Consider the following 22853-nt stretch of genomic DNA (forward strand, 5'->3'; position numbering starts at 1 on the left):
CACGGTTCATTATCATGCCAATAAATGATTAATTACAATTCTCTGTCTGGACCAATAATTTTGCTGAACTTTTATGATTCATAATTTGTGCTGTGTTGTAATGTTGCCTCTCGAAACTGACATACTAGCATTATTTTTTATTGCTCTTCCGAGGTGGTTTTTGAAAGAGACACCAAGTGACACGTGTTTCGGGAGGGTTTAAAAGTTTGACATGGTTGAAATAGGCATTACTTAGCTTGCCTGTCAGCAGAGCTGGGACAGGGGGATCGGTGCTTCCGTGGGCTTGGTGGTCCAGGCAGGAGACCCAGCAATGAATAACTCGACAGGCTGTTTGGCAAATGCAACAGTTTGCGATGGAGACTCCTGTGTGCTACCTGAGAGCAATTTCAACCAGATTCTAAGTATCATCATGAGCACCGTCCTTACCATCATGTTGGCCTTGGTGATGTTCTCCATGGGTTGCAATGTAGATATCAAGAAATTTCTAGGACACATAAAGCGGCCGTGGGGCATATGCGTCGGCTTCCTCTGCCAGTTTGGAATCATGCCTCTCACTGGATTCATCCTGTCTGTGGCTTTCGACATCCTCCCCATCCAGGCTGTGGTGGTGCTCATCATAGGATGCTGTCCCGGAGGAACTTCTTCCAATATCTTGGCCTATTGGGCCGATGGCGACATGGACTTGAGGTAAGACATCCAAACCTCAAAAGACTGCAATCACGTTGGCTTGATCTTTACGGGAGCCAGGGGCATTCTGAATCGCCATCCAATCTGCCATTGGTCTAACATATGATTAAAGAATTAAGCAGTGAGGATAAGTGTGTTCACTCATCATCCTCCTACACTGCTTAGCTATCAGAATTTGGTATTTGTTTTCCTTAGTCTAACTCAGTTAAGAGGGTGTTGGATAATTGCTGTTTATTTCTGGAAAAAGATTCAAAGTTTTCCAAAAAAGAAATCATTTCCAAGCCACAAGCTGCAGCTGAGGAAGTTTTCCTTGTTGGTATTGTGGGAGCGAGGAGTTCTGAGTGCAATCATGGAATCAAATTGTTCATTAAACGCTAGTCTCTATAGTGGGAAAGTAGTCAACTGCATCAAAGGCAGCTTATTCTTTAGACAAGCTTTTTCTTGGTATGAAACCTACAGAAGAATTCTTATACTTGTTTCACCTCTTCTGGCTCTAAAAGAGAATAGAAAAAAAATCTTACAGCAGCTTCTATTTTTTTATGCTGACTTTACTATAAAATAAACAGAAAATGGTTTCTCTGCTTCCCACAGAGTAATCTAAATTGCAATATTTGCCCAATTCATCCTGTGCCAGTCTGAACTAGCACTAGGACAAAACTAATAGAAATCAGACAAAGCATTAATATGACTAGACCAAGAATTTTAATGCTCTAAGTTGGGTAGACAAATTGTTTTTCCTTACCTCACAATTCTTCATTTCCTGTGAAATGTATGCATTTCTGAAAAACATCCAGGTGTTAATGTAACATGTGCTTATTAAATACTGTACAGTAGGCAATCAGCTCCATTAATCACCAACTACTAAATTCAGAAGAGAGAAGTTCAAAGTGTAGAAATGTAGCCACTGCAAAAAGTAAAGCTGTATTCTGGGCGGATCAAATATCCAGTGAGCAATTGGGAACCTGCTGTCTCATCTCAACTGGTGCAGATTTCTCGGGAAGCTTTAGAAAAGTCATATAACCTATATTCTACCACATTACTTATTTTTTCACACAAGGAAATGCAGTATCTACCTTGCAATAGCTTTTTAAAGGAAAGTCTAGTAAAAGACCAATGGATTCCAGGTGCTGTTAGGTTGAGTTAATCTGTGAACCACAATATAGCAATAAGGTCTTTTTAGACCTCAGTAGAGTTTGATCTGGGTGTAGACCCACATAGGAGAGAATTCTAAAAGTCAGCACATATTAAACTGAGAGGAATGAGCTAAATTGAATATAAACCTCAACTGAACAGCTTTTACAAAATATCTGTGAGTTTTTGACAAAACTGAAGAGTTGGGTCCCTCAACATAATGCAGCCCCCTATGTAACCAATCATTTTGTACAATATAATTATATATGTGATGGTAGGTAAAATTAAATGTGTGACGTTGGGTTGTATGGCTGCCAAAATGGATTCCTTTCTGCAGGCTAAAACTTTAAAACCTAAGCTAAAACTCCAAGTCACATTTTTATGTGGTTTTAAGAAAATCTTATTTCTCTTGAAAGAGTGATGATTATGTAATCCTGTCTTCTACCACCAGGGTACAACAATTCCTGTAAATAACAAAAGGATTAAGAAATTAAAATTCAAAAGGAGAATATGAAACCATGCTGAATCTGTTTATATAAATCCCTCAACAAATCAGAATAAGCCCTGTAATAGGACATATAGCCTTTAATTTTTTTATTATGGAGGACATACCTCCGGGTTCCCCTTGTCTTGCAAAGTATGCACTGCAATCCCTTTTCAGTCCAACAGTCACCAGTCTAGCAACCCCACCTATCTAGAACTCAAACCAGGCCCAAAACAATACTTTGCAAACCCAAAATAAATACCAATTAATCTGATACACTTTTGTTTTATTTTGTTTGTTTTGTTTTCATAATCTGATAGTTTCTTTCACTCAGGCTGACTTATTTTCCTATTTCTAAAGCTCTATCGTGCTGTTTCCCAGCACAAAGATGATCAGAAAGAAGAAGGGAGCAGGGTGCTAGAGAGGTACTCGTGAGTCCAGCAGGAGCAGTGACCCCAGATGCCAAACTTAAAGGAGAAGACCAAAATGCCTACAAACTAACTTGATAACTCACAAAGTGTCTTAGGGACAAACAGCTCTATTAATCCAATAAGCCCTGAAGATACCACTGTATGTTTAATAATAATGTTTCTCACCATATCCCTGAAGCATGGAAGAAGGTTAAATTATGCTGTTGCGTAAAATGATCGATCACATTATACACTATAAACATTAGGGAAAATTTTTTAAAATATTTTTTTAAAACAAATTAAGGGAGTAAAGCCTCAGCTCTAGGGAACCAGTTTTCCAGAATATTTTCTTCTTATGGAGTGAGTCTCAGATTAGTGAAATCTCTAATTTACTTAGATGCAAGCCTACCTAACATTTATATTTTCATCTCTGCACTCTTGGAACTTTACCTTCTCCGTCATCATTTGAATTCTAGCAATAGCAGTGTTCTGACTGCTTATGCTAATAGACATCTTCAATAATTAAATTAATACCATACAATGTCAGCAAAACAACACCTGGTTTTATCTTTCATGCATGTGGTTACTGGAAGAAGAAACCAAAATATTTCCCTCACTCCATGATTTCTTCTGAGCCTGGGAAGCATTTTGCAATCTCTAACTAGAGATTTTTTTTTAATTTTAATAAGAATTAAAAACAAAAACAAAAAAACAGCTGGGGAGCAGGTATAGCTCAGTGGTTGAGTACCTGCTTCCCATGTAAGAGAGCCTGGGTTTAACCCATGGGGTACCTCCTAAAAAAAGAGAAGAAAAGAAAACAGCTATCCATGCTCACTGAAATACAGCAAATGATATTTCAGATACTTCTCAGACCGTCCCAGGCTGGAAAATTGTTTATAAATCTGATCTGTTCACAGATTTTCCCATAGGTTATAGCTGGGCCGTGGGCATCTTGTACACAAAATGTTTCAGGCAGAAGTGAAGATGTTTTCAGGTAAATCTGCTGGTGGTCAGGGCCCATGGCCCAGGGGACAAAGAGATTTCTCACACACTTTTGTGTCTGTCCTCTCCCAAGCTACAAGCCAAAAGCAATCCTTAGGGGATCACCTCTGTCTTTATTTTATTCTTCTTCTTTGGGGAATCCCTGCTTGTGCATCCTTTCCTTAGTTTCTCCAAGTTTTTCATTGCCACCTACTTTCTACAACTTTTTATTATTCACTAGATTTTCCTACAACACCTTTTCTACTTTGGCTAAATAGTATACATTTTTCATCTCCCAGTTCAGTGCCAGCCTTTATTTGAAGTGTTCCAGATCTCTGTCTCTTTAGTTTACCACTATTCTAAGCAATCCTGTCCATTTCCACCACATAAATGTCCGTCACCTCACAACTCTGACAGACCTAACTCAATCCATTTGGCTTTTTCCTTTATTTCCCCTCAAATCAATAACACATTGTTTCTCTGATGTAGGTTTTATTTTTATTTTGCTAGCTAGTATTTATTAAGTACTGTTATATGCCGTGAACAGTGGGAAGCCTTTTGCATGCATTGATTTATTTAATGATTTTAAAAATAGTAATATGATTTAGAAATGTAACTCAGGCCATAGAGTCAGTGCAGGTCAGAGTCAGAATTCTTTTTTTTTTTTTTTTTAAGATTTATTTTTATTTATTTAATTCCTCTCCCCTCCCCCGGTTGTCTGTTTTCTGTGTCTATTTGCTGCGTCTTGTTTCTTTGTCCGCTTCTGTTGTCGTCAGCGGCACGGGAAGTGTGGGCGGCGCCATTCCTCGGCAGGCTGCTCCCTCCTTCGCGCTGGGCGGCTCTCCTCATGGGTGCACTCCTTGCGCGTGGGGTTCCGCTACGCGGGGGACACCCCTGTGTGGCACGGCACTCCTTGCGCGCATCAGCACTGCGCATGCGCCAGCTCCATACGGGTCAGGGAGGCCCGGGCTTGAACCGCGGACCTCCCATGTGGTAGACGGACGCCCTAACCACTGGGCCAAAGTCCGTTTCCCCAGAGTCAGAATTCTAACCCAGACCTAGCCACACACCCCTGTCCAGTCTAGTAACTCCAGCTCTATGTTATTCCTGTATGTTAACACTTCTCTAATCTCATTCACCACCTACCTATACTTCCTTTGATTCTTCAAACTTGATTTTCACTTCTAATATAATTACAAGTGTTTTGCCTTTCTCCTCACTGACTACAGTGAATTCCTCAACATTCACAGACTTCTCATTTATTGCTTTCTGTTATTTCCAAAAACTTTCTTCAGAGCAATTAAGCCAAGAATTAAAGGCAAGGGATTGTTTCATTTTCATATACACCAGTATTTCCTCACATTCCAATATAAATTCACAGTAGTATTGCTACTTTTCACGTCTTCGCCATTTATGGACTTCACGTTTTTTTCATGTGAAAGGATTTTTTTCTTTTCTAATTTACTCCTCTGCATTGCTCCTTAAAGGTCTTGTCCTGTGAATTGTTTTTAAGCTCATTTTGAGTGGTTTGATTTTGTTCTTGTATTAGTTCAACTTCAAGCCCCCATTCTCTTGTCCAGCAACTCTTGGTCAAGATCTTCCACTAAATCTAAACCATTTCCTTTTCCAAGACTGTGTCCTTAAGAAACTGCGCTCACAAAACTATGGCACAACCTCATAAATTGTCTTATCAGTAGATGAGCACTGAAAGCTTCACAAGTAAATTGGAAAGAAACACACTTGCCTCTAAAAGTTGTTCTCACCACTTAAAACATCCTCAGCCTTTTCCTCACAACAACCTGGGCAACGAAGTCTGTCCTCCCTTCGTCCACTCTAGAAAGCCTTTTGGATGCATGCAAATAAAAGTGACTGTATTATGGGAATAACTTTAAATCCATTCTAAAGTATTTTTTAAAAGAAAAGAAAGGATGGTGAAGGAAGGGAGGGAGATAAGAAAGGGAGGGAAGATCATTTACCAACTTCAGTACTTTAATTATAAGTACAAAGTACTACAAAGCACTATTCACAACAAATTAACGTGTTTTTCAGGAAATCGGACTCTGTTTTAACATGCTATTTTGTAGGTAAACGAGTTAACCTATGACCATACAGACTGAACTTTTTAGAAAGAGTTTTACATATCTCTCCAGCACTGGTTATTATGACAATAGTTTTAGCTCTACTGATAAAGTATTTTATCTAAATCTTTTAAACACATTTCAAGTGAGGTCATCCCTGGCAAAGAATCATTATTAGGTAAGTTAAGCCCCCTAATAGACTCCCACCCCCTTGCACATGCACACACTACACCTTGCAAAAACCATGCTTAGATACATTAAAACAGAACTTCTTAACTTCAGCTACTTTCCTTAGCTTGGGGTATTTTTGTGAGGTGGGGAAGAAGGGGTAAATAAATATCATTTTCCCTCAAGTATACAAGATATTTAAGAAAACACTGCTTGGAGAGTTCTCAATACTACCCTTAATGAGGAAGGCGTCTCAAGAAAATTGCACTTACATTTAAGTTTCCTGATTCTAGGTTATGTAAGAACATAAAACACACACCCTTAAGGCTGTAATAGTAATCATTTCTCAGTGAGGGTCCCGCATTTCTCTAAGTACTGGGCATCACTGGCTCATTTAATCCTCACAAACCGTAAAGTGGCGACTATTATTGTCTTCATTTTACAGATAAGGAAACTGGCACAGAGAAGTCAAGTAAATTGCCCAGGTTCACACAGGAAGCAGCAACGTCCTCTTGTCCATCAGACTTCTGAGCCCAGGCTTTTGACCTCCACAGACATAGAAGGTGCCCCTGTGCATGATGCAATTTGAGGCGGACCAAGAAGACCCTCTGCCCCAAATCTCTCTTCCAGCACCTGTAATAGGGCAGCAGATGGCATCATCTGATATTAATTCCTCCAGATCAAAAGCTAAAACCCACTTACTCAGCTAAATCTGCTTACTAAGATACAAATGCTTTCAGGAGAAGTACTAGAAATCGCTGGTTCTTCTGAACACGTTTGGTAAATTTCTTTGTGGCTTTCTCAGATCCACCTGCTTATGCGTTTTCTTTTCTTTTGTTTTGTTTTAATCATCTTCCACCTCTGTTCTCAAGCTGTGGCCCTTTGGACTATAATTTGTCTGCTTTCAGGAAGGACTCTGAGGCCTCCTCCTTCAGGCATGCATTCTCCTCCTAGGGCACAGGAGCCCACTCAGACCAGCTCAGCCACAGAAAGTCCACTGAAACCAGGGCTAGTATAAATAGATTTGTTGTTCTCTGATCAGAGTTTCGAAGGATGACATATCTAGGCACCTTGTACATTGTTTAATAATGTACAGTATTTATACTTTTTTTAAATACCTTCTCTGATGCATGAGAACAAACAGGGAGGGAGGGAGCATACCAGGCAAAGCAGCAAGATACCAAACATAGCCCTCACCATTTTGCCCACAGACAGCCCTGTGAAAACTTGTGCCCATGTATATTTATGCCCATTATACCAGATGATGCCATTGGTTGAGATAGTTTTTTGCAGGCTTTGTAGTCATAAGCTAAAAAAAAATGTGAAAAAGCCTCTTCACTAGAAAACACAAGTAGACAGATCAACTTGCCTCTTTCTTTTCAGTGTCAGCATGACAACATGTTCCACACTGCTTGCCCTGGGAATGATGCCATTATGTCTCTATATCTATACCAAAATGTGGACCGACACTGGGACCATCATAATTCCCTATGATAGCATAGGTAAGTCATTCCTCAGCCATTTTTCAATATTACCCTCCTACTCTTTTCTGCTTATCCCTTGCTAGATTCTCAAACAAGGCTCAGCACTAGCAAGTGTTTATGTCCTATAAAGACCCCATTATAAGCCACTGCTGCATTTGAATAAGTATTGGCAGAATCTAAATTCCAAACCTTCACCCCATGAGGAAACTGTGTTTTCCTCAGTTCAAATCACTAGGGAGGAAGGCCAAATTAAGAGGCTCCCCCATCCATACACATCACCCTGGACCTGAGGAGGCTTAAATTCCTGGTGCACGGGAGGTTCTGTCTTTTCCTTCCTTCACAGTGTAACTAGTTCATGGTAACATGACTTTGCACCCAGGCTCTCAAATTTAAGAACTACAGAGAAATGCCAACTAATGATTTTAAAACAGAGCACCTAATATGCCATAATGAGTGTCGCGATAAGAAAAAACCCGTTGAAACACATTGTTTATAACACTCAACTGCCAAAAATATCTTGATTAAAAAAAAAAAAAGATGATTTAATGGCACAGTCTATTATTTCATGCCCCAGGAGCCAAATTTGCTAGTTAGACTTGGTTTGTACATATTACAACTCCTGGATGTTCATCCTATCCCAAAGGAGTTTTTCTTCTGTTTCTGGAAGAACAATTATGGTGGGAGATTAGCTTGTTGGTATAACATGGGCATGGGGGTCAAGGAAAAGTTACTGACCTACCAAAACAAGGCATTTTTCTATATAAATATTATCATAAAAGATGAGATGTTGGTAAAATAATACATCAGTACCAATCACCAAGTACATTCCATACTAAATTTTTTTTCAGTTGAGCTCAGAAACAAATTATCTCCCTGATCAGATACCTCTGGAAGGTGTGAATTTCCCATTGAACAGAGCATATAAGCAAAGGCTAGATGATGATTCATCAGAATGTTTATAGAAGCGATTTCTGCAGCCTTGGGAAGCTGGCCTAGATGGCATCTAAAATCCCTTCTATTTCTAAGATTGTTTCTGTAATAAAAATGTGATTCACGGTCTAAATTATAGCAAACTTTCAGAACACTAATTGGAGACAATCTTTATTGCAATATCTTCAGATAGTCTTTGCTCTCTCCCCACTCCTATCATGACCATTAGACCAAAAAAAGTGGTCCTCTTCCTTGACACATTCTTTTCAGCATAGGATTTTCCTGCACAAAATCCTACTGATCCCTGAAGAACTCCTTTATAACAGATAGAATCTCCTGGAATAGGTAGTGAAGCTAACTTCTATGACCACCTTCTGTTTCTCCTGCACCTTAATTCTCCTGCTGCTGCCTCAGAGGACACCTTCCTGAGAGTTAAAGAATTCAGTTTGCTTGGGTGGGGTAGCTCATAGGTCTCTCAATTAATTTACCTCCCTAATGAGGAGTTTGAATTCTACATTACTCCTTCTTTGAGAAAATAATTTAAACCTTGAAATAGTCTCCTTTTGATACACATTCCCTTCTGGAAAAGACCCCCTATGGCAATACTGAGTAATTCTAGCCAGAGTGGGTATGACTTATATCACATCCTTTTTTATAAGTTTTGAAAGGAGTAAGAAAGAGCAGTTAGCACCTCAATGGAGAAGAAAGTCATAATAAAAGAGGTCAAGAGCAAAAAGAAAAGAGGTGGAAAAAAATGAGAAAAGTGTATGAAAGTAAGATAAACTTTGCTTACTGCTTGCCCAGGCCTATTCTCCAACCTAACCTTCTTGCTGTCAGTTTTCTTGTCCTTTAATGTAGAAAACAAGCTACCTAACTGCTTCACAGGACATTTTCACCACTTTATAAAAGGGAAAATGGAGGCTCAGGGTAATTGTTGAAGTTGTCCAAGATCACCAGGGAGCTGGAGAGAGCCACTGACCCAATCTGCTCTGTGGGCAGGTGCAGGTTCTACCAGGAACCCAACAAGCTCTGATGATTCTATAAACACCAGCTGGGTCCCGTCAACTAGCATCTGGATGGGGAAAGTGGCAGCCTGTATGGCAGTACCCTTAAAATAACACTGGCAAGTTGATGCACCTACTTCTTTCTACCCCATATTAGTGAGTGGTTATATAATAAGAACTTGTATCCATTTCATCATTTAATTCTCACACCAGCACCTGAGGTAGACACAATTCTACCTATTTTACAATTGGAAAAACTAAAGTTAGGAGGGGTTAAATAATTGCACAGTTCCCACACTCTGTGAAAAAGAAAAGTTCAGTTCCAAGGCTATCTAGATCTAGGTTTCACCACATTATTACCATATTTTGTTTAGGTTCTTGACTCTGCTGCAGAAATGAATTTCAAGAGCACGTCAGGTGAGTTAGGCTAGTAATTTATTCAGGCGCGGAGAGATGAGAAATAACAGATAATGGGTCCCAGGTAGAGAGAAAGGAGCTGAGAAGTGATCAAGCAGGCTGATCTACAGATTACAATTCCCCATTATAGATTATAAATGGCCAGGTTTTACTCGTGTGGCCATGATGGCCGAGGAAAAATGGCGAGAGCAGGGTGCAGAAGGCAGGAATGGGTGCAAAGGCAAGAGAACAAATTCAAGCCTTGTGCCTGCTTTTTGAACTGTTAATTATTCCACCCCTTTGATAATGGAAAATTTGTTTGTTGTTTTGATTAATTACTGCCCCCCCCCATCAATCCCCCATGAAGGCCCAATGATAAAGTCCTTGGGGAATATCCAAGGCTTCTCCTGACTTCCAGAGGAATCTTGGGGAGGTCTTCCAGCAGCCATCTTGGGGCTACTGATGTCCAGGTGGACTCTCTGCCAGGTTCCAGATCCATCTATTGATTTCCTGTCTTACTAGCTGGCTTCAACATGACTCCATTCACTACTTTCTTTAAATCTCTTTTGGCTTTCTACCTTTTATTCTTCCTAGACCTGCTGTGCAAACTGGATTAATGACCAAGTTGTGGTTTCAAAATGGAAGAAAACAGATGCTTTTTCCTCTACATGGGCAGGCATTTTGCAAAGAAAGCACAGACCCATGAGGAATGCATAAAATAAACAGCTTGGGGGATAAGAGAGATCCCTAGCCCATAGTGGAGTAGAGAGCCTCCCATCTCTCCATCCAGGCAGTGAGCCACACTTTCTGACTGTGAAGAAGGGCAAGGAATATCTTTTCCAGTCAACTTCAAGTCCCAGAAAAACTTCGTCTTGCCTCATCTGGTTAGGAGAAGAAAAGCAATTATGCCCCTGGATTTTGCCAGATGGTCCTGGTGTTTATCTGGTGTTGTCGGTTGCTGCCCCAAAGATATAAGACTCCTCAAAACAAAAGGGGTAAACAGAGGAGGTGGACTACCTATTTACAGATCCAACTCACTAAAAATACAGTCCCCAAAACTATGCGTACATTCCAAGCAGAACATATACACCTATACTCAAGCTACTACATATGATCAGGTTGCTTCAGGGTAGTTTTACTTTAAGGCTTACAAAGGTCACTTAATTTAGGGAATTGTCTGGAGACCCAGAGGAAAAAGTCTCCTTCCAAAGCAGCAGGATGGAAGAATACACAAAAGGGGATTTATCTGGAGGCTTTTACCAGTATGTCCATCAACTTTTCTTCTTCACACCTTCTGTTCAACCATTTTCTCCTTAGTCCCTCTTACCCACCTTTATTTTTTACCTGCTTTTGGTATCCTTAGCCATTATTTAATCCTACTGAGTAATTTCTGGGCAAAAGTAGTTGTTGACCCTTATATTGCCTGGGGGGGAGGTGTGGGGTGGGGGTGGTGGGAAGGCTGCAAAGAAATTATGTTTTCAGCACTATTGTATTTATTTTAAATAAACATTTAAAAGCTTTGGAATCTAAACCCTGTTTTCCAGACCTAGTTTATTCCACCCTAATAGATAAGCAACATCAGCTCTCAGAATTTCATTATTCCATTCCATTTTCTCAATACTGCTTTAAAAGAATGTCTGAAAAAGAAACAGCCCATGAGAAGCTAGAAGTTCTTGGTGCTTTATTATATAAAATGAGCCGTTAGATAAATGTGTATTATATAATATAGAGAAACAAACCATATGTCATGGGAACAGCAGTAAATTTAACGTGGTGAAATTGAAATATGACTCTTTTATCTGGCTGAGTGAGCACGTGGCTGCACAGAATTATAATGACTTGAGAGGTCGCCAATACATTATCTCATGGAAAATTTAAAGCATGCTTTTTCAACCTATTCTCTCACCTCTAGGCTGTAGATTTGAATAACAGAAGTCAGACTTAATCAGAAGTCATCAGCCTGCAGAATGCGTGGAGATCTTGAGCTCATTTTGAATATTTTTTTTGGTTTTTTTTTTTGGTACTACCTTGAAGTTAAAGACACTTGTTACTTATCATCTCTGTACACCAGCACAAAACACACACCAACACACATATCTGCAGACTTTCTCAAGGTATTTTTCCTGGGATAGGAAGATCAAAGGCTAAATGAGTCAAGTTTCTGACAAACTTAAACGAAAGGATATTGACTGGTAGCATAAGAAACTCTAAAAAAATTAACTCAGGCTCAGGGAAAGGATTTATATCATCAATATTACCAGTTCTGCACAAATAATATTAAATAATATTTACTGAAACAGGTGAAGTTTTAGCTTTTTTTTTTGTTTTTTTTTTAAAGATTTATTTATTTGTTTCTCTCCCCTCCCCCCTGCCCTGTCCCGCCCCAGTTGTCTGTTCTCTGTGGCTATTTGCTGCGTCTTATTTCTTTGTCCGCTTCTGTTGTTGTCAGCGGCACAGGAATCTGTGTCTCTTTTCTTGTTGAGTCTTGTGTCAGCTCTCTATGCGGGTGGCGCCATTCTTAGGCAGGCTGCACTTTCTTTCACGCTGGGTGGCTCTCCTTACGGGGTGCACTCCTTGCGCGTGGGGCTCCCCTACACGGGGGACACCCCTGCGTGGCAGGGCACTCCTTGCGCGCATCAGCACTGCGCATGGGCCAGCTCCACATGAGTCAAGGAGGCCCCGGGGTTTGAACCGCAGACCTCCCATGTGGTAGACAGATGCCCAAACCACTGGGCCAAGTCCGCCGCCCTATAGCATTGTTTTAAATTCTGTTTTGTGTATTACAGAAGGGAGGCTGAAATACTGTCTCTTTCAGCAACTTTTTCTTTTATTTTTCTCTTTTCTGTGCTATGTGGCCTGTCAATCAAATTGCTCTTCTGTTACCTTTAGGAACTTCTTTGGTTGCTCTTGTTGTTCCTGTTTCCATTGGAATGTTTGTTAATCATAAGTGGCCTGAGAAAGCCAAGATCATACTTAAGGTAAGTAAGTATCCCATGGTATAGGCTAAACAGGTAAATGTTCCACAATGAGCACTGAAATTATGTGGTCTTTCCAACTGCTACCTTTATTTTTCTCCTTATGTGATTTTTCTCATTATGTGTTTTAGACATGCAGTGTACTCTTCTAGACTGCCCTTCCTTTTTCCATCCACAGGGCAAATTTCTATCCACCCTTCAAGACACCTCATTTAAACACATCTCTTGATTTTGCTCTACTTTGTACCACCACAACACCTTCTTCTTATTCCATTACACTATCTTTGAAAATAGGCCATGTCTTTCTTATTTCTATACCCATATGGTCACTTTAGTTCCTAGACCCTAATAGGTGCTATATATATATAAATTAGTAATCATTCAACCCCCTTCCACCAATGATATTCTAGCTAGATGATATGGAAATGGAGGTGGAAATGAAATAAAGATATATTCTGCTGCTGCAAGGTGGAGGGGTGTGCAAAACAAGCTAGATGATGTTCTTTCTCTCTGGGTAAAAATTGTTACACTCACCAATTTTTTTATTTTTATAACGTGAAAAGAGAAAACAACCACAATGGCTTAAATTTACATGTGTCTTTTTACTTTTATAGAGTTTTATATCCATTTTCTCATTATTACAACAATCATAAAAGGTAGTTGGGCAAGACTTTATCCTCAATTACAAATGAAGAATCTAAGATCCAGAGAATTTTCGTGATTTACCTAAGGGGTCAAAGCAGGAGTTGAATCTGGAAGCCATATCATCTAGCTCTAATTTTACTGGGTTTTCTTCCATTCTGATAAGGATAATTTGTTTGCAAGCTAGAAAAAACATCTCCAAGCTGGCTGAACATCTTACTAGCCTGGACATTATCTGTCCTACTCTTTTCTTAAAAATTAAAAATTTGACAAACACCACCTTTTTCAATGGGCTGATTGAAGCCTGTAGGCTGGAAGTACATAGAGAACTCTATTGTCATGTCTGCAAGTAGAAAAGAGACTGCTTAGACTTCTTCTCTAATAAGCTTATTTTGATTTGTTTTGCTACATAATTTTGTTCCCTTGTGCCTTTCTTCCAGATTGGTTCAATCGCCGGAATATTCCTCATTGTGCTCATAGCAGTGATTGGAGGAGTACTGTATCAAGGTTCCTGGGTCATCAATCCCAAACTGTGGATTATAGGAACGATATTTCCTATGGCTGGTTACTCCTTGGGTTTTCTTCTAGCTAGGATAGCTGGTCAGTCCTGGCACAGGTATGGTGTTTTGGGAATTTTCTTCTGTAATAGCTGCCAATTCTGGTGGCAGGTTCAAAATCATTCACTTTTAATAAGTGTTTTTTCTATTTCTAAGTAGATTGTTCTAAATAGGCTCATTCATTCCTCAATTATACAAATCCCCAGAAAGAAAATACCAACTGCTTCTTCTTTTTTCTCCAATTCTTCTGGGCCATTCCCCATGCAGTGAGGGTCACACTCTTCCATTGTCATGCTTCTTCAGGCTCCTGGCAGAGTAACTTTAACAAAAGCAGTTGGGTTGGCCTTGTGGTGTGGGAGGTTCCTCCAGCCACCAATAGAAGGAACGCATCAAAATGTGCTGAATATTGGAACTCAGTTTAGTATTTCTTGGATAAGTTAGTAAATCCCATCTGAGTCATTGAGCAGGGAGAAAAGCAGGTGTAGGAGCTGGTGCCTTTACAAGCAGTGTTCAGCGGTAGAGGGAGTACGATATTTGAGTCAGGCAGTCCTGGGCTGGCATTCTAACCATACTACTTCTTCCCAACTGTGGGACTCCAGGCCAAACACTTACTCTTTCTCTGAGTTTTCTCACCTATAGAATGAGGACAATAATGCCTACCTTGCAGACTTTTTATCAGGATTTAACCAGAAGAGCAAATCCAATAAAACAATAAAATAACTGTAACAAATATCTTGAGTATCTTCTGAGTCCCGGCTCTGTGCACTGCACTGTCACCCAGGACCTGATGGAAAAAGCTGGAATGAACCCCTTGGCCGTTTATGGAACACCAGTTTAAAAGAGGCTGTTTCTCACATGCATATTTTATTCACATTATATTTCCTTTTAATGTTCAACAATAACAGAAACAACCAAAACAGCAACAATAAACACATAATCTCTTAACATTTCTTTTAGGTGCCGAACAGTCGCTTTGGAAACCGGAATGCAGAACACTCAGCTGTGTTCAACCATAGTACAGCTTTCCTTCACCCCTGAGCAGCTGAATCACATGTTCACCTTCCCACTCATCTATAGCGTTTTCCAGATCACCTTCGCAGCAATATTCTTAGGAAGTAAGGAATAATGCTAATCACATTTCATTATGGTACTCATATTTGAGAAATCTTGGAATTGCTTAAAGAGCATTTTCTTTTTCATTCTCTTTTTCTGGAAGTGAATTGTAGGAAAAAAAAGAAAGAGGCTAAGAAACCCATAACATTATAATGACTTCCCAACTGCTGATGAAAAGATTGTCATTTTACTAAAAGTGTCTAGTGAGAATTATTTTTAAGTGAAAAGTAATGGAGCTCGATTCTCTCCATTGACTTTGTTTTCCTCAGTAATTCGGGAGACATATTAACTAACTCATTAGGATCATTTTATTGTGTGCCTTCTCAAAAGCTTCCAGGAACCCAGGACTGTTTGTTGTTTTCCAAAACTGAATCAAAACAGCCTTCTATGGGAGCGATGTGGCTCAGTGGTTGAGTGACGGAATCCCACATACAAGGTGTAGGGTTCAATGCCTGGCCCCAGTACCTAAAAAAAAAACAATAGCCTTCTTTGTTTTGTATTATAGTAGATGTATCATGACATTGGTATAATTAGGACTTATTAAGCTAAGTTATATTAGAAAGCAGATTATGTTTGTGTGCATATGTGTGTATGGTTCACATACACATTTTTTAAATGCTCATATAATTGAAGCAGTTAAAGCGAAGATGTTCTTTATTTAAACCTCTAGGGATAGCTAGCTTAATTAATGTTTTATTTTATCTGATGTAATATATAACTTTGATCCTCTCCCATTAGCACTGAATGGCCTTAATCTGGCTGAAACTTTCCCCAAAGACCTCTATTCTTTCATTCTATTTTTAGTTAAAGAAACTAGTTTTTTAAAGTTTCAAAGCATTTTAATGAGGAATATAAAGTTACAAAATACAGAGTTATAAATGCCCAGAGACACATTCTTGTTTTTCTTGTTGACTTTTGTGCCTAGCTCCAATAAGTAGTCAAATCCCCTTGGATGCTAATCATCCTCTGCACTACTGCCTTGAATGGAATTCTTGAAAATGAATTCTCTTTTCTAGAATAGGACTCTCTGTATCCATTGGAAATATTACACTCACTTACCACTGGCCCAGGAGACAGAAATCCATTGCCAAGTAATCTTGTTTTCTGGTATGATAGAGAGCTACCAATTTAGAGCTTGTTGAGATTTTGCCAAATGATTTACTAATGATATCTCACTAGACAAAGCAATGAAAGTGGACCAGTTGATAGAATAATTAAGTAGATTCACTACTTGAATAACTAACCCAAAGGGTTTAATAGATAATCAAGTCAAAGGAATGGTATAAAGGGGGATACTAGTAGTGATCTTTTCCTTTCCCCCATTTTCTTCAGTAATTTGTATGAAAACAAGGAAATTATCTTTAAGTGTTTACAATACCTGGAAATATATCTTGCTCAAGGGTTAGAGTTCTAAATATTTTTTTGGAACAAGCAACCATACCAAGAAAGAAAGAGGAAGGAAAGGAGGGAGAGAGGAAGGGAAAGAGGGAAGGAGGGAGGGAGGGAAGATGATAAATAAGAAATGTCTCAGTTAAACAAAATCAATGATGTAAGTGAGAGTTGAGGGAGTCCAGCTCAAAGATAGTTAAAAATAAAAAAGTGTTGGGATCTTTTAATTGACCACAAATTCAATTAAATTCATTATATAGCTAGTAGTTTAAAAACTGATAAGTAAAAGAAGTGCAGGGACCACTCTAAAGGAGATATTTCTCTAAATATATTAAGATCTTTGAAATAGGACCTTGTCTCTCACAGTTCTGTATTTAATGATAGTTAACATTTACCAAGACATACTTTTCTCCATGCTACATGCTGGGAACTTTACTGTTTTATTTCATTTAATGTTTGCAACTCCCCTACGAGATGAGGTAGGTAATATTATTATATCAGTTTAATATGTGAGATATTGGAATTTGAGGGGTCCAATGAATAAGACTCATCTCTTACTCTGGTGAGTTTGGAACTAAGTGCATGGTAGAAGAAAGAGTGAGAGATTTAGATTTTTTTTAAAAATAGCACTTTCAAAACTTCCTTGGGAAATGTGGCATGAATCTGAGACCAAATGGGCTTGTTAATTACTGCCCTCCCCCACTACCTCACACATGTACACACAACACACCCATAACCTATGGGATTCCCCTTGCTGAGAAAAGCCTGTCTAGGTGAGCTGACCTCAAAAATAAGCTGAGAAATGACTGCTATCAGAGACTAGTTAACTCCACAGGTCAGAGAAAAGCTGGTCATCAATCAGCTAAAGCACCTCCCCCACGGGAAACAGTAAGTGACAGGAGAGAGAGAGCCAGGAAATGTTAACTTTAGCTCAAGTCTTCCCACATAGGAACATTAAGCCATGGCCCTCGATATTGTACCTAACCTGTGGTCCATTTGTTGAAGACTAGCATATCACCTGGAATGTGGTAGGTACTGAATAAATGCTTGCTATTGTTGCTGCATACTGCCTACAGTGCCAAATGCCTGCAGAAGGTCTGTGACTGCCCTGAGGAAATATACCCAAAAGTTTTATGCTGGGCCTTTCCGAAGTTCAGTCATCCCTTTTCCATGGGCAATCGTAGAACTAAGAATAATTTCACTAAGTGATTGCGTTCTCTCATTAGCCTCCAGGCTACAGAAAATACAAACTGCTTTATGAGTCATAGATTATAATCACTATCCAAAGTAATTTTTGCAATTTACCATTATCATATTTACTTAACATTCTATGTCTTGTTTTCTAGTATATTTGGCATACAAGAAATGTTATGGAAAATCATCCAGAATTTCAGAAGAACAAAAATAAAATGGTGTCCAAGTCTATAAGATGAATGGAGGAATTCAACCAGATGAAAAGTAGGCACCTAGTGGACAAAGCAGAAGAATTCTAAGGCACATTCTTCAACTATAACTATATTTAATTATTTGTTTTGGTGAAATAGTTAGCAGAAAAGGTTGAAGTGAAATTTTTTATTCCAGTAGAATCCATATATTGGATTCAGTACTGACTTGTGCTCCAATTTTTTAATGTAACAAATGTTATAGATAGATAGATAGATAGATAGATAGATAGATAGATAGATAGATAGATAGACAGACAGATATGGAGCAGATGTGGCTCAAGTACTTGAGTACCTGCTTCCTACATGGGAGGTCCTGGGTTCGGTTACCGGTGCCTCCTAAAAACAACAACAACAAGCAAAACAAATGGAAAAACCAACTCAGTAAAGATGATGTGGCTCAGGGGTTGAGCACTGGCTTCCCCCATGCGAGGTTCCAGGTTCAATCCCCAGTCCCCAGTACGTAAATATATATATATATATATATATATATATATATATATATAAAATAACATGTCATTGAAATATGACAAGAAAATATTCTCAGACTAAACTTGACAAAGGTAACACTGAGGACCTCATAGTTCCTGAGCTCACTTCTCCCCCAAAATCTCATAACCCAGAGATGAGCACCTAAATTTTTATATAAAATAGGTGCAATGAATTATTATTGTAAAGTGATCAAGATTTTCTCCAGTATTTATGATTGTAAAAAGATTGAAGTGAAAGTCTTCCACTGACTTTTAATCATTATTTTGAAAACTTTGCAACCTATTTATTTACGTAACTTTGTAGTATAATGGGCAAATATCTGTGTTCCTATATTTTTAAAAAATAGTCTTCTCTGTTTACAATTCACAAGCAGAAATAACAGAGAGGAGCTACTAAATAAAATTCAGTAACCACATTGGAATCGGGTCTATAACTCATTAGAGATAGTGTACATCTGTTGTTCTACCTCAGGAGTCCAATGGTGCCCACTATATCTTTCAAGGAAAAACAGAATTCTGTCAAATGGTTTGAATTTGGCAATGAGCCACTCAAACCCCAGAGAGGCTTTCCTTAAGGTTTGACTGTATGAGGATGGTCTGTATCAGCTAATTTGACAGCTATTTTGGCCATACGAACACACCCACAGTAGGGCTCTGGAAGAGGAAAAGAATTCCACTACTTTAGTGGATGAATTCAATAGGGGATAATGGAAAATAAATAGAAAAGCATAAACAACAGAAAACAACTCAAACGTATAAGCAAAGTCAAATTGATATGTAACAGCAAGTAACGATCAGAATGAAGTCAGAGAGGGATCTAGGAAGTGAGTATTAAACAGTATTTGAAGAAGAGGAGGGCAAGTCCCCATGCCCAATAGTCAGGGCATTGCCAGATGAGTTTACCTGGATCATGTAAGTAGATATAACCAGAGCAAACATGGAGGATTTGACAATGGAAGCAGGATTTTATGGCAAGTGGGAAATGAGGGGTTAAGTTTTGGGTTCTCAATTACAAAATCTCAATCAGTTAAATGAATTCTCAATTAAATGAATTTCCTTTACCTCATTCTGCAGCATGATAAGGGCACGTTCTTAACTCAGTTCGTAGTGGTTTAACTCCACTTTCCATTTGGACATTTTCGAGGCCTCATAAGTTCCCTTTCAAATATTTTTACTCCAAAGGACTTTTCACATTTGGGTGATCTGAATTCAGATCCTACACGTATACCTAAGCATTACAGGAACAAGAAATGAGCTCTTAGCTCTTTTAATAGGGGTAAAGGAAGTCTGCTTTTAAGAGCTGTAACATTTATACCTTTTTATACAAGATACACATTTACAGTGGAATAAAGTCCCCATATTTTTCTATCATTAGCTAAATATATTAAAAGACAAGAGGCATTTTTAAGGGGGTGTGGAGTTTGGATTTTCCTCTGAGGGTGTGTCAAAGAATGTGATTCCAAGGGTGTATAAGGAAGACATTCAGTTCATCTGTTAAGTACCTCCTACAATTTCCTCATCAAACAGAAAATAGACAGGTGCACTGTGAATTCACATCATAATTTCAACACATCCAAAGTCAAGGGCCTGAATGCCAGCAGCTGCAGCAAACGCGGTTTTTTTTTCCTTCCTGTTGATCAAGATATGTGAAGGAGACAGAACTTGGCTTTCTTACATGATATGATATCTTGTGAGTTGTGTTTTTTTTTCCCTAACGCGTTAGAAGGAAGAAATAGCTGAGTTTTTAAAATGACAGATCCCTATTTTCAAATGAGTTTGAAAAGCTGAATAAATTATATATTTTATTGCCTCTGTATCATATTAAAAGAATATTTTATTTTAAAGACTTGAATAAATGAAAATAATTTTGTAACGTCTGGTCTATTTGAGTTTTTGTGACAACTGTCAAGATCCCTTCCTGTTCAATTCTAGGGATATAAAAAAGGTGGAGTTTCTCGGATATTAAATTTTTCTTTTAAAAACACCTGAAAGAAACTCTTAATTAAATACTCTAGTAATTAGGTCTCCCACTGAAAGTGATGAAGTTTTCCCAGGAAAATAATGCTGGGAGAACATTAATTGAAGACTCTTAAAAATGGTGGGACAATAACAGCTGATTTAAAATAATAAAAATAGTATTAAATGTACTTATTACTAAGACCAGTACTTTCTAACCTACTATGAAAAAGGTATGTGTGTGTGTGTGTACATCATCTGTATTCTTTCCACCTATATTCTTTCCCAAAATGGTCTTAAAATTGCCCCAGTGTGGTTCTCCTTTCCTACCTCCTCTCATTAACAAGGTTTCCCCACCTGTCAAAAGGAAGGCCTGATCTGTTCCATCCTTAATCTTACTTTACAATGACCCAAGGTGGGAAATCTTTTGAACAACAAACAAAGGGATGATTTAAAATGTGGGTATCTGAGAAAGGCTTCATATATCCTTCCCAGTGTATACATATTTATCTAAGGCTTCAGAATTGTAGTATTTTGTCTTCTGTTGGAATTTTTTAAATTCAGAAATATTATAAAGTGGTTTGGGAGTGATGGCAATTTCCTGCTAACAACAAAGCCTCTTCTATTGCCAACTATTTTCAAAGAATGCAGCACTCTTGAGGGTAATCCTGTGAGAGCACACAAAGGCAACTGATAGAAAAACTGAAAGAGGACACATTTTTTTTCACCCAAGAAATGACAAAGACATGACAAGTTTCTGAACCTTGTCTATCTTAGCATTGTAATTCAGAAGTGAGACAGTGAACACAGAGACCCATATTAACATATTTGTTGGAACTGAAAAATATGAAGTAAGGTATTTTTTTCTGACAGAAAGTCTAATCTTGCTGGTTGGTTGGACAAGGGCCTTTGCTTTGCCAATTGGGTAATATGAAGAGGATTTTCTACGAATCGGATGTGCCAAATCTTTAGCTCCAAATTTTTAAATATGTATGTATAACTGTCAAACATGTAATAAGATAAAAGCACTTTATAAAAACAGTTGGTGTAGAGTATATAAAGAACTTTATAACTCAATAAGAAAGCAAGCTCTCCAATGAAAGACTGGGCAAAGTATTCATTCACACTTCACCAAAGAATGGCAACTAAAGCAAATGGTACATTGCAATGGCAAATAACTTCATGGAAAGATGCTCAACAGCACTAATAATTAGGTAATTGTAAAATAAACCACTACATGGGTACTAAAATAGCTAAAATGAAAAATACTGATAATAGAAAGAGTTGACAAAGGTGTGAACTTCAACTTTCATACATTTCTGGTTGTACAACCACTTTCAAACAACTAATGCAGTGGAGGGGAGATCCAAGATAGTGGAGTAGGGACCAGCAGGCTGCCTTCCTCCTCCAGAAACTGCGGAAAGCACTATATCCATTAATATATGTCCCAGCGACTTCAGTGTTCAGTCTGTTTATATGCCAGCTGAGCCCTGAATCTCACCAGAGTTGCAGCCAGCACCTACTTTCCAGTTCATCAACTCACCCAGGACAACTAACAAAAGGATGAAGACAGACAATGACCATCCCAAAAAATAATATCTATAACTGCGAGTAATACAGTTTCATCCCTCTGCCCCCATGGAATTTAAGATACCTCTCAATTGAAAGCAGAGTAGGTATCACCATTCCAAAATCCTCAGAACTGAAGAATGAACACACATAAGGGGGAAATGCATCTCAGACCAAAGTAGACATTATTATTCTAGTAATGGAAGAACTTTTTTCATTGATATAAAGATGGTGGTCAGGAAGCGGACTTGTCCCAGTGGTTAGGGCGTCCGTCTACCACATGGGAGGTCTGCGGTTCAAACTCCGGGCCTCCTTGACCCGTGTAGAGCTGGCCCACGTGCAAAGCTGATGCGCGCAAAGAGTGCTGATGTGCGCAAGGAGTGCCCTGCCATGCAGGGGTGTCCCCTGCGTAGGGGAGCCCCATGCGCAAGGAGTGCGCCCCGTAAGGAGAGTCGCCCAGCACAAAAGAAAGTGCAGCCTGCCCAGTGAATGGTGCCACTCACACGGAGAGCTGACACAACAAGATGACACAACAAAAAGAGACACAGATTCCTGTGCTGCTGACAACAACAGAAGTGGATAAAGAAGTACACGCAGCAAATGGACACAGAGAACAGACAACCGGTGCGGGGGGGAGGGGAAGGGGAGAGAAATAAATAAATCTTTTAAAAAAAGAGAAAAAAGATGGTGGTCACCAGAGGTTCTGAGGGGAGAGAGAGGGAAAAATAGGTATAACATGGGGCATTTGGGGGGCATTGGAATTTTTCTGCATGATATTGCAATGGTGGATATAGGCCATTATGCATTTTGTCAAAACCTATAACTGTATGGTGCACAGTATAAACTATAATGTAAACTATAGGCCATGGTTAGTCACAATGCTTCAATATGTGCCCATCGATTGTAACAAATGTACCACACTAATGAAAGATGATGTTAACAGGGAAAAGTGTAAACAGCAGAGGG

General features: G+C 38.9%; 1 protein-coding gene across 1 annotated transcript; it reads left to right on the forward strand.

The window, feature by feature from the left end:
• Positions 1–151: 151 nt before the first annotated feature.
• SLC10A2 (solute carrier family 10 member 2) lies at positions 152–20235 on the forward strand. The gene is made up of 6 exons (XM_004458377.3): positions 152–687; positions 7323–7441; positions 12643–12731; positions 13811–13986; positions 14885–15042; positions 17776–20235. Exons 1-6 carry the CDS (start codon positions 311–313, stop codon positions 17835–17837), a joined length of 981 nt encoding a protein of 326 aa, XP_004458434.2. The 5' UTR covers positions 152–310; the 3' UTR covers positions 17838–20235.
• The last annotated feature ends 2618 nt before the right edge of the window (positions 20236–22853 follow it).

This window comes from Dasypus novemcinctus, chromosome 15 (genome assembly GCF_030445035.2).
Source record: "Dasypus novemcinctus isolate mDasNov1 chromosome 15, mDasNov1.1.hap2, whole genome shotgun sequence".
Lineage (NCBI taxonomy): Eukaryota > Metazoa > Chordata > Mammalia > Cingulata > Dasypodidae > Dasypus > Dasypus novemcinctus.

What these genes read in the sequence shown, in the direction of transcription:
- SLC10A2 (XM_004458377.3), top strand. Translation starts at nt 311, where the DNA reads ATGAATAACTCGACAGGCTGTTTGGCAAATGCAACAGTTTGCGATGGA. An exon ending in AATTCCCTATGATAGCATAG is followed by an intron (nt 7,442 to 12,642) that starts GTAAGTCATTCC and finishes TGTTACCTTTAG; the next exon opens with GAACTTCTTTGGTTGCTCTT. An exon ending in GCTGGTCAGTCCTGGCACAG is followed by an intron (nt 13,987 to 14,884) that starts GTATGGTGTTTT and finishes CATTTCTTTTAG; the next exon opens with GTGCCGAACAGTCGCTTTGG.